The sequence below is a fragment of the Myxine glutinosa genome, unplaced genomic scaffold (assembly GCF_964187855.1).
Source record: "Myxine glutinosa unplaced genomic scaffold, kmMyxGlut1.1 SCAFFOLD_2379, whole genome shotgun sequence".
In the NCBI taxonomy this organism is placed as follows: domain Eukaryota; kingdom Metazoa; phylum Chordata; class Myxini; order Myxiniformes; family Myxinidae; genus Myxine; species Myxine glutinosa.
In genome coordinates this window covers 53,155-68,653 of record NW_027618473.1, presented here as the reverse complement: position 1 = coordinate 68,653, position 15,499 = coordinate 53,155, and the positions used below count along the sequence as shown (strand labels likewise).

General features: G+C 41.6%; 1 protein-coding gene across 1 annotated transcript; it reads left to right on the top strand.

The window, feature by feature from the left end:
- Positions 1–473: 473 nt before the first annotated feature.
- Positions 474–6,082, top strand: LOC144889300 (sodium-dependent neutral amino acid transporter B(0)AT1-like). The gene is made up of 2 exons (XM_078769406.1): positions 474–609; positions 5,916–6,082. Exons 1-2 carry the CDS (start codon positions 474–476, stop codon positions 6,080–6,082), a joined length of 303 nt encoding a protein of 100 aa, XP_078625532.1.
- Positions 6,083–15,499: the final 9,417 nt, after the last annotated feature.

Below are 15,499 nucleotides of genomic sequence, written 5' to 3'. Positions count from 1 at the left end.
CCCCTTCCCATGCCTCCCCCCCCCCCCCCCCCCAAATCCCTCTCACTCCCACAGATCTCTCGATGTCCCTGCTCTCAGATGTTGTGTTTGTGTTCCTCCCCCTCTCTCCCCATCTTGTCTACCGCTCCACATGTTATATGTTTTATGTGTCGGTTTGTCTTTCTGTGTGATCAATGTTAGCTCTTTCACGAGCCTCGATCTTGTATACAAAAAAAAACAAAAAAAAAACATCGGCGAACCTGTCATATTCACACTCGCCAAGCCATACCTTTACATTGCTAACCATAAACTTCTGGGAGCAGGCGAGGCAGCGCGTTGTTGCCTATACACCAGACAGGAGAAAGTTTTAATCAAACTGATGTAGCAGATTATTAAAGATATCGCCAAAGATGTATGAAAAATAGCAAAGATTGTTGGGGGGCGTGTTAATCCTTCCCCTCCCCCCCCCCCCCCCCAGCCCCTCCGAGCTACAAATGAGCTGCAACAATTGTGAGAGGGATGCAATTATCATCTCCATCGTGAATGGAGCTATATCAATATACACTTCTGCCATAATCTACTGCATCATTTCCTTTGAGCTGGGCAGCATTGTGACAGCTGCATCAAAAAGTATGTGGCTAAGAATCCATGTGGAGTGGGGGGCTTCATGATCATCTAATGCTCAGTTTCGTAAAATTATTAGTCCCCTACCCAGAGGGGACTATTAGGTATGCTCTCCGCATCCCACTTGTGGGTTTCTGCACATTTTCTGCTTGCCCTTTAACATGTTAAAATGGAACTTGGTACATGGCTTTATTAGGATAAGTTACAGAACAAGTTGGAGTTTCAGGGCATTTCATCAGTTTTTAAAATGTGTTTAAAAAAAATTAAAATGAAATTTAAAAAAAACATTCATTGGCACCGGCAGGTGACAAAATAACACGCTGTTGTTTTTTTTATTTCTTATAATTGGCACCAAACTCCGGCATTATACACCACCTTATACACCACCATGCATTAAAGGGATGCAAAATTTTCCAGACTTTTTCCCTTTACCCTTTTTTACATATTGAAATGAAACTTGGTAAGGGACATGTATTTCAAAGCAATTCTAAATCTTGTTTAAATGAATGACTGCCTTTTGATTGAAATTAAAGAATTATGACTTTTGTAAAAAAAAATATTGTTGTTCAACATCGTTATTGTTTGTACTTTATTGTTGCAACATTTTGGTTTAAGAAATTTGGAGAGCTATTCGAATTTTATAATTGTTATCTGATTTCATTTGCATAAAATGCATTTTTAACAAGTTGCACTGATGGTCTCTTGTGTGTGATTTGTTCCCCACTTTTTAAAAAATCTATATATTTTGGCGGACCCGAGTGGAAGGGGGCCCTGAGATTTGGTGAACCAGAGTCGAAGGGGACCTGAGATTTGGCGGACCCGAGTGGGAAGAGGGCCTGAGATTTGGTGGACCCGAGTGGGAAGAGGGCCTGAAACTTGGCAAACCCGAGCGGGAGGAGGGCCTGAGATTTGGCGGATCCTAGTGGAAGGAGGGGGGGCTGAGAAAGATGAAGACCGGTGGTCCTGAGGCACGCATGCAAGCACACACACACACACACACACACACACACACACACACACACACACACACACACACACACACACACACTAGTGGGGGTGGTTACTTTGAGACCTGGTAGATCTCCAGTCCATCTCCTGAGGCCCACCCACGAGTGGGGACAGCAGGCAAAAACAACTTTTATGCATCTACACACCTCATTTTAGTAAAATAAGATGTGCAGTAAGTAGGTTGAGTGAATAATGGTATGATTTAGTTTTTTGTTTTTTTAACTATTCAAATAATGTACAGTATGTTATGGATTGAATAATAAAATAATGTTGCCATTTCTTAAATAATGTGAGGATCTTGTTTTGAAAACTTTGTGAAAGTCAGCCCCAAGGAACGAACAGAGAGGGGTGAAAATTACTGCACAGTTGTTGCAAACTGAATGAATGAATAAGTGAATGAATCAACCTACAGCATTCTACAATGATATTTTCAAACTTTTAAAATGGTATTGCTTAATCATTTTTTGTGTTGTTTTTATTTTTGCTAAAAACAATGTTAAACAACAGTCAATAAACTATATTGGGGGATTAAACTGTACAGTAATTTATGCGGTTATACCCAAATCAATTTATGTTTTGGTGCTATCATAATATTCCATTTTTGGTCTATTGAAGGATGGTTATGATGTATTTTAATAAGACATTCACAGATTTACCCCATCTAGTCCAGGGCATGTTGTACAATAATTAGGAAAGCCTGAATCTATGAGGTCTGCATTAAGCTCGGTCTATCGCATTGAATTAATGTTTATCATACATATAAATCCAGGCTCAATAAAGGCTTGAGGGATTAAATTAAATCATAAATGCTTCGTCTTTTCAGATTGAATTGTTTATCTCGTCTTTATGAATGCATCAAAATCACACAAAATTAATCTCTTGCCATCGACAAAGTTTTCATGTGCTAAGATTTTACAAGATTTTATTTTGTGCCATATGCATTAACTTCAGTAGAAATATTCCTGCAAACTTTGAATATTTTATTGAGAAATTGAGATTTGGGGGCAGAATGGGTTGGAAGGGAGCTGGTTTCTGGTTTCCCTTCACCTCTCTGTCTCTGTTTCTGTCTGTCTGTGTTTCTGTCTGCGTCTCTGTCTATGTCTGTCTTTCTCCCTCTGCCTCTCAATGTCAGAATGAATCGAACCCCCTCCCTCCGAGAGCTAATAAGCAGATGGCACACTTCAAGATACAATTAGTTTTGAAATTTGATACATCATTGATAACCATGTTTGTGAAAATATCTTCATGTATTGAGCTTTAAAAATCCATAATAATTTATTGTGTTTGGCAACAACGTCTTCATGCTATTCAATGCCTTTAACCTAGCTGATGGCTCCATCACAAAGGAGAATTATGATGAGCAACTTAGAATCCTTCGCAAGACCTCTGCAGACCTTGGGTCATCATTATCCATCAATGCTTGTGAAAACACCAAGTTTTTGAGTGAGGTCAGTTGCGCAACTTGGTTCCCATTTCAGCTCAATGATTTGTAGAAATCTTCTTATTCTTTCTTAAGCCTTAATCGCAACATTTAGGGGTCGGCAACTCAGATCCATCTTCTCCCTTTTCCTCCGTTTTCTGTATCTTCTTCTTTCATTCCCTAGTTCTTCAAATCTCTCTATTGCATCCCTCCACCATAATTTCATTCTTTCTCCTGGTATTTTGCATCTGATTGGATCATTCCATATTTCTTGATTGGTTCCTTATCCTTTCTTCTCATCACATGTTCAGACAACTGAAACTGAACTTCTCTAATCTTTTCTGTAATACTCACAACGATCCGGCTCTCTTGTGTATCTCCTCATTCCTCAATCACTCTTAAGCGAGACTGAGAATCCACTGAAGCATTTTGATCTCTCCTTTCTAGCAACTCCTCTTCATTTTTCTCTTAACGCCCATGTTTCTGCACATTACATTATAACTGGCCCGATCACTGTCCTGTATGTTCTTACCATCAATTTTCTCAGTATTCTTACATCACAGGTGACACCACTGACCTCCTTCCACATCATCAATGATGACTTCACTCTGGTTCAGACTTCTGCTTCACAACCTCCCTCTACCTTTAGTGCTGAGCCAATGTATTTTAATTTGTCCACTTGTTTCATCTCATCACCTCTTCTATCTATAATCTTGACCCTCTCTACTTGTCTTACGTACATACACAACATGATTGACCTCTGTCTTTCTAGCATTAATCCTCATTCCCTGCCTCTCTAAGCCCTTTTGCAATTCCAACAATTTTCTCTGCAGCTCTTCCTTAGACTCTGATGTTACGACTATGTTGGCTGCAAACAGGAGCTCCCACAGTACTATATATATGATGTCACTCAGCATGCTCATCACCATCACAAAAAGGAAAGGACTTTGTGCAGAACCCTGGTGGAGACCAACCTCTACTCTAAAATATTGTGAATCTCTGTTTATTGGCCTTACCATAGTGCTGGTTCCCTTGTACATTCCCATCACGATTCTAACAAACTTATCTTATACTGTGGGACCTCGACATTCACAGGGGATATGTTCCTGGAAAATGCCACGAATGTCGAATCCGCAAATGTGGGGGCATTTTTTCAATGTGAAAAACGTAAAAAGATAGGTTCCGGGCGGTTTGTAATGAATGAAAAATGCCATGAATGTTGACAACACCGTATGGCAACAACGTGAATGTCAGGGCATTGGTTCAATGGAAAATGGGGAAATAGGTTCCCAGTGGTTCCCGATACATAAGGAAAGCCTCTCCTCAGTGAAAGACACGTGAAAGCCCGCTTGGAGTTTGCAAAAAAGCACCTAAAGGACTCTCAGACTGTGAGGAACAAGATTCTGTGGTCTGATGAAACCTAGATTGAACTGTTTGGCTTCCGTCTGGCCACTCTGCCATAAAGCCCAGATCGGTGGAGTGTTGCAGTGATGGTTGTCCTTCTGGAAGTTTCTCCCATCTCCACCCAGGATCTCTGGAGCTCAGCCAGAGTGACCATCGGGTTCTTGGTCACCTCTCTTACCAAGGCCCTTCTCCCCCGATTGCTCAGTTTGGCAGGGCGGCCAGCTCTAAGAAGAGCCCTGGTTATTCCAAACTTCTTCCATTTAAGAATTATGGAGGCCACTGTGCTCTTGGGAACCTTCAATGCAGCAGAATTTTTTGTTGTAGGCTTCCCCAGATCTGTGCCTCGACACAATCCTGTCTCTGAGCTCAGCAGGCAGTTCCTTCGACCTCATGGCTTGGTTTTTGCTCTGATATGCATTGTCAGCTGTGAGACCTTATATAGACAGGTGTGTGCCTGTCCAAATCATGTCCAATCAATTGAATTTACCACAGGTGGACTCCAATCAAGGTGTGAAACATCTCAAAGATGAGCAAGAGAAATGGGAGGCACCTGAGCTAAATTTCAAGTGTCATAGCAAAGGGTATGAATACTTATGTCAATGTGATATTTCAGTTTTTTATTTTTAATAAATTTGCAAAACTTTCTAAAATCCTGTTTTCTCTTTGTCAATATGGGGTATTGAGTGTAGATTGATGAAAGAAAAATGAATTTAAACGACTTCAGCATAAGGCTGAACATAACAAATAACATAACAAACATAACAAAATGTGAAAAAAGTGAAGGGGTCTGAATACTTTATGAATGCACTGTATGAATGACACTTACAGAAAGAAGTCCAACGGATACCAAAGTTACCCCCCCCCCCCCCCCAAAAATAAGAAAATATCTTCTTCTACCAATCGCTTGTACTTATATGTTGAAAAATAAAATAAAAACATTCGCATTTATTAGACTATTGTGAGTATCTTTTCTGAGATATTTTTGAAAGACTCTGACAACTCTCAGAGGTGCAGTGGAATAAAAACAAAATTCTGAATGGAACGTTTCAGCGTTTTGCGGAAATGATTAAACGGATGAATATAGATTTATGAATCAAAAACTTTTTTTTTCAACTCATTAGTTACCAGCATGATGAATAAAGTGACAGCTGTGAAAGGGCAATCATATTAAGAATGCTGAATAATCCGCTTGCTTGCAAGACATATGGAGGTGTATTGTTCTAAAATTCTCATTTTTACTTTTTCTGAAAGCAAACTTATTACAAAAGTCACAAACAGTTTCAGATTAAATATTACAAAATGTCCATATACATACAGTAATGCATATTTGGAAATGGAAAAAATTAGGAAATGTAAATTGTGGTCACAATCTACCGTTATTATGCAGAAGTAGTATTCAGTATTTGGAACATTCGGAAATAAAATAAATAGCTCTAACAGTCCAATGGGATTTCTTTCCATGTTATTTACCTCCAATAAGGTGTGCTTGGGACCTGTTTGGCATTCATCGTCCTCGTCTTCATCAGCCTCTTTTGTCTTGGCCTGCCATCCATGTTTGGCAATGTTGAGGGTGTGCTCACTCCACTGCAAGATCTCCACACCATTCTGAAGACGGTACACAAAGAGAGATTCACACCGGTATGCTAAACTCCAAGGTGCATTGGATTTGAGTGCACACCTAATGGTTCACCTGAAATGCCTACATTACAGGCAATTTTGCCTGTACAGGCAATCTTGCGGCTGTCTTTCCCTCGTGGTCCCCCTGTGCTGTCTTTCCCTCGCGGTCCCCCTGTACTGTCTTTCCCTCGCGGTCCCCCTGTGCTGTCTTTCCCTCGCGGTCCCCCTGTGCCGTCTTTCCCTCGCGGTCCCCCTGTACCGTCTTTCCCTCACGGTCCCCCTGTGCTGTCTTTCCCTCGCGGTGCCCCTGTGCTGTCTTTCCCTCGCGGTCCCCCTGTGCCGTCTTTCCCTCACGGTGCCCCTGTGCCGTCTTTCCCTCACGGTCCCCCTGTGCTGTCTTTCCCTCGTGGTCCCCCTGTGCTGTCTTTCCCTCGCGGTCCCCCTGTGCTGTCTTTCCCTCGTGGTCCCCCTGTGCTGTCTTTCCCTCGCGGTCCCCCTGTGCTGTCTTTCCCTCGCGGTCCCCCTGTGCTGTCTTTCCCTCGTGGTCCCCCTGTGCTGTCTTTCCCTCGCGGTCCCCCTGTGCTGTCTTTCCCTCGTGGTCCCCCTGTGCTGTCCTTACCTCGTGGTCCCCCTGTGCTGTCTTTCCCTCGCGGTTGTCAGCTCTTTCACGAGCCTCGATTCAGTATACAAAAAAAAAAAAAAAAAATTGTATATGTTGCACTTGCCTTCATTTATAACAATATGTGCCCCATGACACCACAGATTACATTTTCTTTCATTGACGAGTCCAGCACTTGCAGTGCACTCTGCTTGAAAATGCACAGAATTAACTCCTGAAAGATTGTGGGCATTTTTTTTTGATCCTGCCATTTCTCTTCCTTTGCTATTTAATTGCTATTGAATTGATATTGAATGTTCAGGTGCTGAAGGTTTACTTCATTAAAAAGATCATTCAACTTCTTCATTGTTGTGAAAATCATTACGAATACTATAATATGCTCTACTGGGATGTTCTTCTCACAATTGTTATTTTAAATAGCGATGCTAATGCAGGACACAAATGCAAGATGATACATTGAAGGAGTTCTTGGAACAGAATACTAATAACGGTTCAAGAAACGCACACTTTTTATTTTTCACACTTGTCGCCGACATAAGCAATCCTTCACAGTTCGCAGCCACTCCGCCACTAGATTCTCAATTTCATGTAGAAGGAATTTGTAATTTGTTTCGGATGCCGGCGATAACTCACTCACCACCTTTTTTTTCGCTAAAGGCATCATGGGATATTTAACATCCACAAATGACCAGTGGACAGATGACTCCTCTTGGCTCAACCTCCTTCCGGAGAATGGCGCTCTTGGCTCAACCTCCTTCCGGAGAATGGCGCGCGCACACTGGCGCTTGACCGTGCATGTAAAAGAGCGGGGCGACAGTTTGTAGCTGGGCCGAGGTTTGTATGCGTATCTCTAGGCTCACAGACAGACAGACAAACAGACAGACAGACAAGGGTGGAAACATATCCTCTATCCACCTTTGGTGGCGCAGGTAATTAGTGAGGAAATATTTTCTTACTAAATATACCGGTACATTGGAAAATAAAATAAAAACATTGGTGTGTCTTCGTCCAATAGGAATACTGCCTTCATGGACCTTTTCCAACACCCCACATAATATTGGGCTCCGGGTGGTTTTCTTCTTTTTCATTCTGGATTTTACCGCCACTTTACGCAGTGTCTATCACACCGCCCTATCTAACACGTCACATTAGTTATTCGTGCCTGATGTTTGTGTCCTTTATAACATCCTTAAAAAGGGTACGCTTCCTGTTTGGAATTATTTTCAATTTTCTTTGACTGCCAGGCCTACACACACACACACAGGTAAAGTAAAAAATATTATCTCGCTCCTCTCTGCACACGTGAGGTCGAGACGAAATCAGAGCCAAAGTACACAAAGTTGTCTTCCCAAAAGTGTTCAAAATATAACATTCAATTTAAATAAGTTGTTCCTCGATCATAAATTGATGACAGACAGAGGGACATGAACCAACTGCTCATCCCGTGCTTCGCTTCACGTGTGTGGGGTAACGAGTTTTCAGCCACTTTAGTGGCCACGTCGAAGGTGTGTGTGTGTGTGTGTGTGTGTGTGTGTGTGTGTGTGTGTGTGTGTGTGTGTGTGTGTGTGTGTCACGTAAATATCTGTGCATATAATATGTATAATATGTCACGTATAATACGAGTATGATCACATATCACTATGTGTGTATATCAAATGTCATGTGTAATATCTGTATAAATCATAATCATGCATGTGTAAATCACAATTAGTGTGCGTGTGTGTGCGTGCGTGGTGTGCGCTACTGCCATGGGGTCATAATTTCCACTCACGAGTCTCTAAGACCGAGTGTGTGTGTGTGTGTGTGTGTGTGTGTGTGTGTGTGTGTGTGTGTGTGTGTGTGTGTGTGTGTGTGTGTGTGTGTGTGTGTGTGTGTAGATCAATTTTGTATGGATCGCTGTTCCCAGATTCAGTGAGGCTCAGCAGTCTCGTCTTTCGCTCTACTCTCAATCCATAATAAAAAGACAGAATCGATCTGTGAGACTGTTTTGCAGTCGCTGCTCACGGTTTTACATTCGCATAAGCAGACCGCTTTCATTCACTTATAATGCTACAAAAAAATAGAACATAATGAAGAATGTAGACCTAATATATATATGAGATACAGCAACGGCATAGTAAACGATAACTGATGGAAGTCTGTTAGAAATTGCCATTCGTTAGATTTGATTTCCTCCATTTTCCGTGTCAGATGTGTAAATGACAAATGTTAATGCATAACCATCGATATTGTAACCAAATTGGTAAGATGGTTTTCAAGTTTGAGTATTAGAAGGTTATATGGATTTGTAGCTGAATTCGTAACATTCTGCTGGTATTCTTCCATCTCTTTCTTCAACGGCGATTCTTTTTTTCCAATTCCCTTATCTTTCATCAATTTAAATTGTCATTCAAAATGAAAGAGGAATAAACTTTGAAAAAGTAAAAGGTAAAATCACTTTCAAATATTTTATTGATCAACCAAAACTACATAATTAACCTGTCCCCCCAAGCAGCACAGACGACGTTGTCTGTGTATGTGTGTGTATAACAGTGTGTGTTTGTATGTAACAGTGCGTGTGTTTGTATGTCTGTGTGTAACAGTGCGTGTGTTTGTATGTAACAGTGCGTGTGTTTGTATGTGTCTGTGTGTAACAGTGCGTGTGTTTGTATGTGTCTGTTTGTAACAGTGTGTGTGTGTTTGTATGTAACAGTGCGTGTGTTTGTATGTGTCTGTGTGTAACAGTGCGTGTGTCTGTGTGTAACAGTGCGTGTGTTTGTGTGTAACAGTGCGTGTGTTTGTATGTAACAGTGCGGGTGTTTGTATGTGTCTGTGTGTAACAGTGCGTGTGTTTGTATGTAACAGTGCGTGTGTTTGTAACAGTGTGTGTGTGTTTGTATGTAACAGTGCATGTGTTTGTATGTGTCTGTGTGTAACAGTGCGTGTGTTTGTTTGTAACAGTGCGTGTGTTTGTATGTGTCTGTGTGTGTGTGTAACAGTGTGTGTGTTTGTATGTGTCTGTGTGTAACAGTGCGTGTGTTTGTATGTAACAGTGCGTGTGTTTGTGTGTTTGTATGTAACAGTGCGTGCGTTTGTATGTAACAGTGCGTGTGTTTGTATGTGTCTGTGTGTAACAGTGCGTGTGTTTGTATATAACAGTGCGTGTGTTTGTATGTGTCTGTGTGTATGTGTAACAGTGTGTGTGTTTGTATGTAACAGTGCGTGTGTTTGTATGTGTCTGTGTGTAACAGTGCGTGTGTTTGTGTGTTTGTATGTAACAGTGCGTGTGTTTGTATGAAACAGTGCGTGTGTTTGTATGAAACAGTGCGTGTGTTTGTATGTAACAGTGCGTGCGTTTGTATGTAACAGTGCATGTGTTTGTATGTGTCTGTGTGTAACAGTGCGTGTGTTTGTATGTAACAGTGCGTGTGTTTGTATGTAACAGTGCGTGTGTTTGTATGTGTCTGTGTGTAACAGTGCGTGTGTTTCTGTGTTTGTATGTCAGTGCGTGTGTTTGTGTGTTTGTATGTAACAGTGCATGTGTTTGTATGTAACAGTGCGTGTGTTTGTATGTGTCTGTGTGTAACAGTGCATGTGTTTGTATGTAACAGTGTGTGTGTTTGTATGTGTCTGTGTGTAACAGTGTGTGTGTTTGTATGTAACAGTGCGTGTGTTTGTATGTCTGTGTGTAACAGTGCGTGTGTTTGTGTGTTTGTATGTAACAGTGTGGGTGTTTGTATGTGTCTGTGTGTAACAGTGCGTGTTTGTATGTAACAGTGCGGGTGTTTGTATGTGTCTGTGTGTAACAGTGCGTGTGGTTGTATGTGTCTGTGTGTAACAGTGCGTGTGTTTGTATGTGTCTGTGTGTAACAATGCGTGTGTTTGTATGTAACAGTGCATGTGTTTGTATGTGTCTGTGTGTAACAGTGCGTGTGTTTGTATGTAACAGTGCGTGTGTTTGTATGTGTCTGTGTGTAACAGTGTGTGTTTGTATGTAACAGTGCGGGTGTTTGTATGTAACAGTGCGTGTGTTTGTATGTGTCTGTGTGTAACAGTGTGTGTTTGTATGTAACAGTGCGGGTGTTTGTATGTGTCTGTGTGTAACAGTGCGTGTGTTTGTATGAGTCTGTGTTTAACTCTGTGTGTGTGTGTGTGTGTGTGTGTGTGTGTGTGTGTGTGTGTGTGCGTGTGTATGTGTGTGTGTGTGTGTGTGTAAGGTAAGTTGCTTTGCCTGCTATCCCCACTCGTAGGTGAGCTTCAGGCGATGGAACGGAGATCTACCACGTCTCAAAGTATCTATACCTCCTATACCATAATAGAGGCGTGTGTGTATATGTATGTTTATGGTGTGTGTGTGTGTGTGTGTGTGTGTGTGTGTGTGTGTGTGTGTGTGTGTGTGTGTGTGTGTGTGTGTGTGTGTGTGTGTGTGTGTGTGTGATTGTCCATAAGTTATTTCCCCCGTTGGACTTGTCTGAAACGGGGGCTTATGGATTGGGTCTTGTCCGTTCCTCTGCAACCATATCTCGGAGATGTATGGACCGGTTCATACTTGGCGAAAAGGCAACACATAATGGTTTACTTATGCACATCAATTTTTTTCGCGATACAATCAAAGATGGCCGACTGGCAGCCATTTTAGTTGTAAAAAACACGATGTTGAACAAGCCTCATCCATTTCTTGGAAATGCATTTACCTATGTCGTTCAAACTTTGTAAAGCGACAATAAATGAGGGCTTACATATGCACATCTTTTTTTTTTTCAACATTAGATCCAAGATGTCCGACTGGCGGCCATTTTATTACATGCCCTCGACCCGACCATTTATTGAACATGCATGGTCCAATTTTGTTCAAACTTGGCACAAGCATGGTACATGATGGCATACAGGTGCATCTCACTTTATTTTGCAATCTGATCAAAGAAGGCCGTCTGGTAGACTGGCAGCCATTTTATTTGTAAAAAAAAACAACAACCTGGTATTAAAAACGTCCTCAACCATTTATTGAAAATGCATTCAACAATCGTGTTCATACTTGGCACACATAAAATGAATGATGGGTTACATATGCACGTCATTTTTTTTTCCCCAAGATCATATACGAAATGGCCGACTGATGGCCATTTTGTTACTTGAACGTGTCCCTGCCCATTTCTCAACATGCATGGACCGATTTTGTTCAAACTTGGCACAAAGACACTACATGAGAGTGTACATATGCAGAAGATTTTGTTTTGTAATCCGTCTTCTTCATCTAAATGCTGAAAATTATGTTTAAAAAACACGATTTTAATTATACATTTTTCACCAACAACGGCAGGTTAAAAGTGCCATGCAAGCCTAACCGAGTCAGTCGAAACATACACAACGCATGCGCACAACGCCTCATTTTGCATTCATACGTCATTTCAAAAGTTGTGTATTACCGGGTATTTGCAAAGAAAAGAAAAAGTTTTGACTACATCTTTAAACATATAAACATAAATATGTACTATAATACTTGTCGCATATACTATATGTGGATTATCCATTGTCTGCTAACATGTCCATATTACAAAACACTGCTTCACTGATGATTCCTAATGCCTGTCATACACAAAATATATTGTCACCGTTTTGGAAGACCCTGGGGAGTTACATCCAACACATAAACGAACCCTAGAGATGAGATACATCAGTAATATTTTGTTTAGATACAATACCTTGCCCCTCGTATCAGTGGGCAGGGAAATGTGTTGGGCTTGTGTAGCAGGTTTTAATTCCCTTTGTAACTCTTCTCTAGATCCCCTCTCTCTTTTCTAGAACTCCCCTTTGTAACCCCCCCTCTCTAAAATCCCTTCTTATCTCTTCCCTTCCCCATCCCTCTTAATTTCTCTCGTTCCCCACACCCTTTTTCAGCATATCCATACACACTTTGCAACAAACAAACCCACATTTCATTACAAAACCACAATACAAAGTCAAATCAAAAGAACATCGCCAATTGACCTTATGCATTGACGTCACGAAGCACCTAACAACCAATCGCGACGCCATCTTAGTAGGGCAAACAAAGGCCCTGACGACACGTTCATGTGTGAGTCAACTGCGATCGCAACTAACTGCGTCAACTAATTCCACATGGTGAATGAATCATTAAAAATATTTTTTGGTGAAGTCACAATGGATATAGTAATGTTTGAAATGTTTCTGTACAAATTTATACACTACATATTTTCTGTGAACAATAAAAGAAGCTGCACATGATACGTGTACATATGTTTTGAAGCTGACACAACTGTGACAATAAAACTGCTGCAACTTTATATTACTTGTCATTTTGTTTTGTTTCATGTGCGTATTTAACAATGTGTATCACGAAAAGGCAATACTGTTGATCCATAAAATAACACTTCCATGATAATCAGTCCATAGGAACTACTCCTGGACAAAGATTTACGAGAGCACACGCAACTTGTACTATTTTGTTCGCAGTTGCTTCTGGTGATGTCCCAATTGTCCCATCATTTATCAGTGTGATGGGAATGCGATTTTGGAGTACAATATATTTTTGTTTCACCATTCCAATTACCCGTTCAACATGGATCCGAACACAAGAAAGTTCTCTGCTCCAGTCAACTTCTACTTTTTCAAGTTGCTTCTTTCCCTTGGTGAATGGGGGCACCTTCACCTCGGCCATCGCCATTCCACAGTATTCATCACCAAAAAAACCACGATCGGCAAGCACAAGATCCCCTGGCATCAGTTTATTCATGAGGTCACTGCTTTCCGTTATCTCAGTGTCTGTTGCCCTTCCTCCCCAACACTTGCTTAGGAAGCACATTGTGAGCCCTGTGGTGTTATACCAATTAGAAACGTTACAGTTGAATGGTGCTTGGAGTTGCTGCACACTTGTGCCCTTGCCAGTAAATCGGACGGCTGCTCTATAAACACTTGTGCAGTCAATAATAACTGCACATTTCCTGAAAAATTTCCTGAACGATGACGGCATACTGAGAGGGAGAGCGTCACGACTGGGCCAGTGTATCAGCGACTTAGTCTTTACAAACATTACATCAAGAACGCGGTGGAAGTTTCGTGAAACAGTTGACTGGCTGACTCTGAATCTGTAAGCTCGGTCCTCGTCAAAAATGTTCAATCGCAACTTCATGTGGAACATTAGCACTTGACCAAACTTCGTGAGTTTTTTACACGTTGGGAGAGCACATGATGTAAACGTGAAGAGTGGCAAAAAATTTGCCCCAGAAGGAAGTCCCGTGTAAAATCGGAGTTTTGCATCGTTGTTCTGAAAGTGTTCTTCCTGCAGACCTGTTGCTCTTATCTTTTCTTCCAGGTCACACACTTGAGTTCTGAGGGTAATGTTGTCCTTCTGTAGTTCCTCCACGTTTTTTTCCAGTGCACGAATGTCTCTGAAAGACAGTTCCGTTTGGGTTTCAGTCCCTCCAACAGGTGGAATCTGCTCACGAATGGGGCACTGCTCAGGATTTGCATTGTGTAGTTCCAGCAGTATTGCTGCAGTAGCAGTATTGCTTGCCTCTGAGAGGGGGCGAACTTCCATTTCTAAGGGTGTGTGACGTCATATGCATAAGGTCTATCGCGCTGGAAACATCCAGCGCCCGATGGAGCAGCAAGGACCGCATATGGGTGGAGTTACCAGAGGAGGGTATCTGAGCCGTGAGCTCGACCAATGAGCTCGGCTTGACAAAAGCCACGCTCCAATATAAAGGCAGCGCCATGAACAACAAGCTGCGTCAGGACGCTGACCACGCCTTGACCAATGACTTTATAACTCCAGAACTCAAACCAGAGATCCAAAAGGAGTCCTCAAGGAATGAGCCAAGCGGATGCGAGAGCTGCTGAGCAGACAGGCCCTGGTGGTAGCGAAAGTGAACGAGCTGCGGAGCTCTTTCCCTGGACGTGCCGGCGATTACACACCGATTCACATGATCTTTCTCTGGCTTGCACCATTTCTAATCGTTCATTTGGAATGCCCAAAGAGCAATCGACAATTTCTCGCTCCACACTCTCAAAGCAGTGGTATTGACTCGCATTCACGATTTCCTCAACACATTATGAAGCATTCAATGCATCTCCCCACACAGCGCATTACACCATTACCCTCTTCTTTCTTCGCCCTCCACCTTTCACATTGGGTGATGGGTCATGTGGTTGTGCCCACAGGCTTACGTTGTTGTTAGGTAGGTAGGTATATAAGGTGTATAAGGGTAAGATTATCTTTTGTGACTCTGCATTGCTTTGTAAATGCATACCATCTTACACTCTCAGTGTCAGGGTTGCTTGTCTTACATTACGGTCTCACTCAAACTACACCTATACTACCAGGCAAGCTTTAATCTCTCATTCTTGCAAACATACATCATCCACTTTTCTTCTCTTTTACTTAAGGCCTGTAGTCCGGCAGTGGGAGGGTGTAACCCCTTTTCGCCTGATAAAGTTTTTTTCTTTGCTGATTATTTATCATTAAGATACATATAATGAAATCCAGGTGGGTGTAAACCTCACACCCTTGGGGAAATTGAAAAAAATGACAAAATCCAAGATGGCCACCATAAAATTCGTAAAATCTTCTTTTCTCCATATTATGGTTAGATACTAATTGACATAGAAACGTCATCAAAACATCTTTTTATAGGATTACAGACATGGAGTCCGATTGTGAGGTCAGTATTACGAAAAAGTACAAGAAAAACAAGATGGCGGCCATTTATGCATCAGAATGGATGCCGAAATTGTGAAAATTACATTCTAGTGATAAGCTACATAGAATGCAATAATTAAGGAATTATTTACGAGTCTTATAAACACATGATGAATGTCTTTTGCAGTTG

Coding starts and splice junctions, on each gene's coding strand:
- LOC144889300 (XM_078769406.1), top strand. CDS start 474: ATGAGCTGCAACAATTGTGAGAGGGATGCAATTATCATCTCCATCGTG. Junction 610..5,915: donor TGTGACAGCTGCATCAAAAA/GTATGTGGCTAA, acceptor ACCTCCAATAAG/GTGTGCTTGGGACCTGTTTG.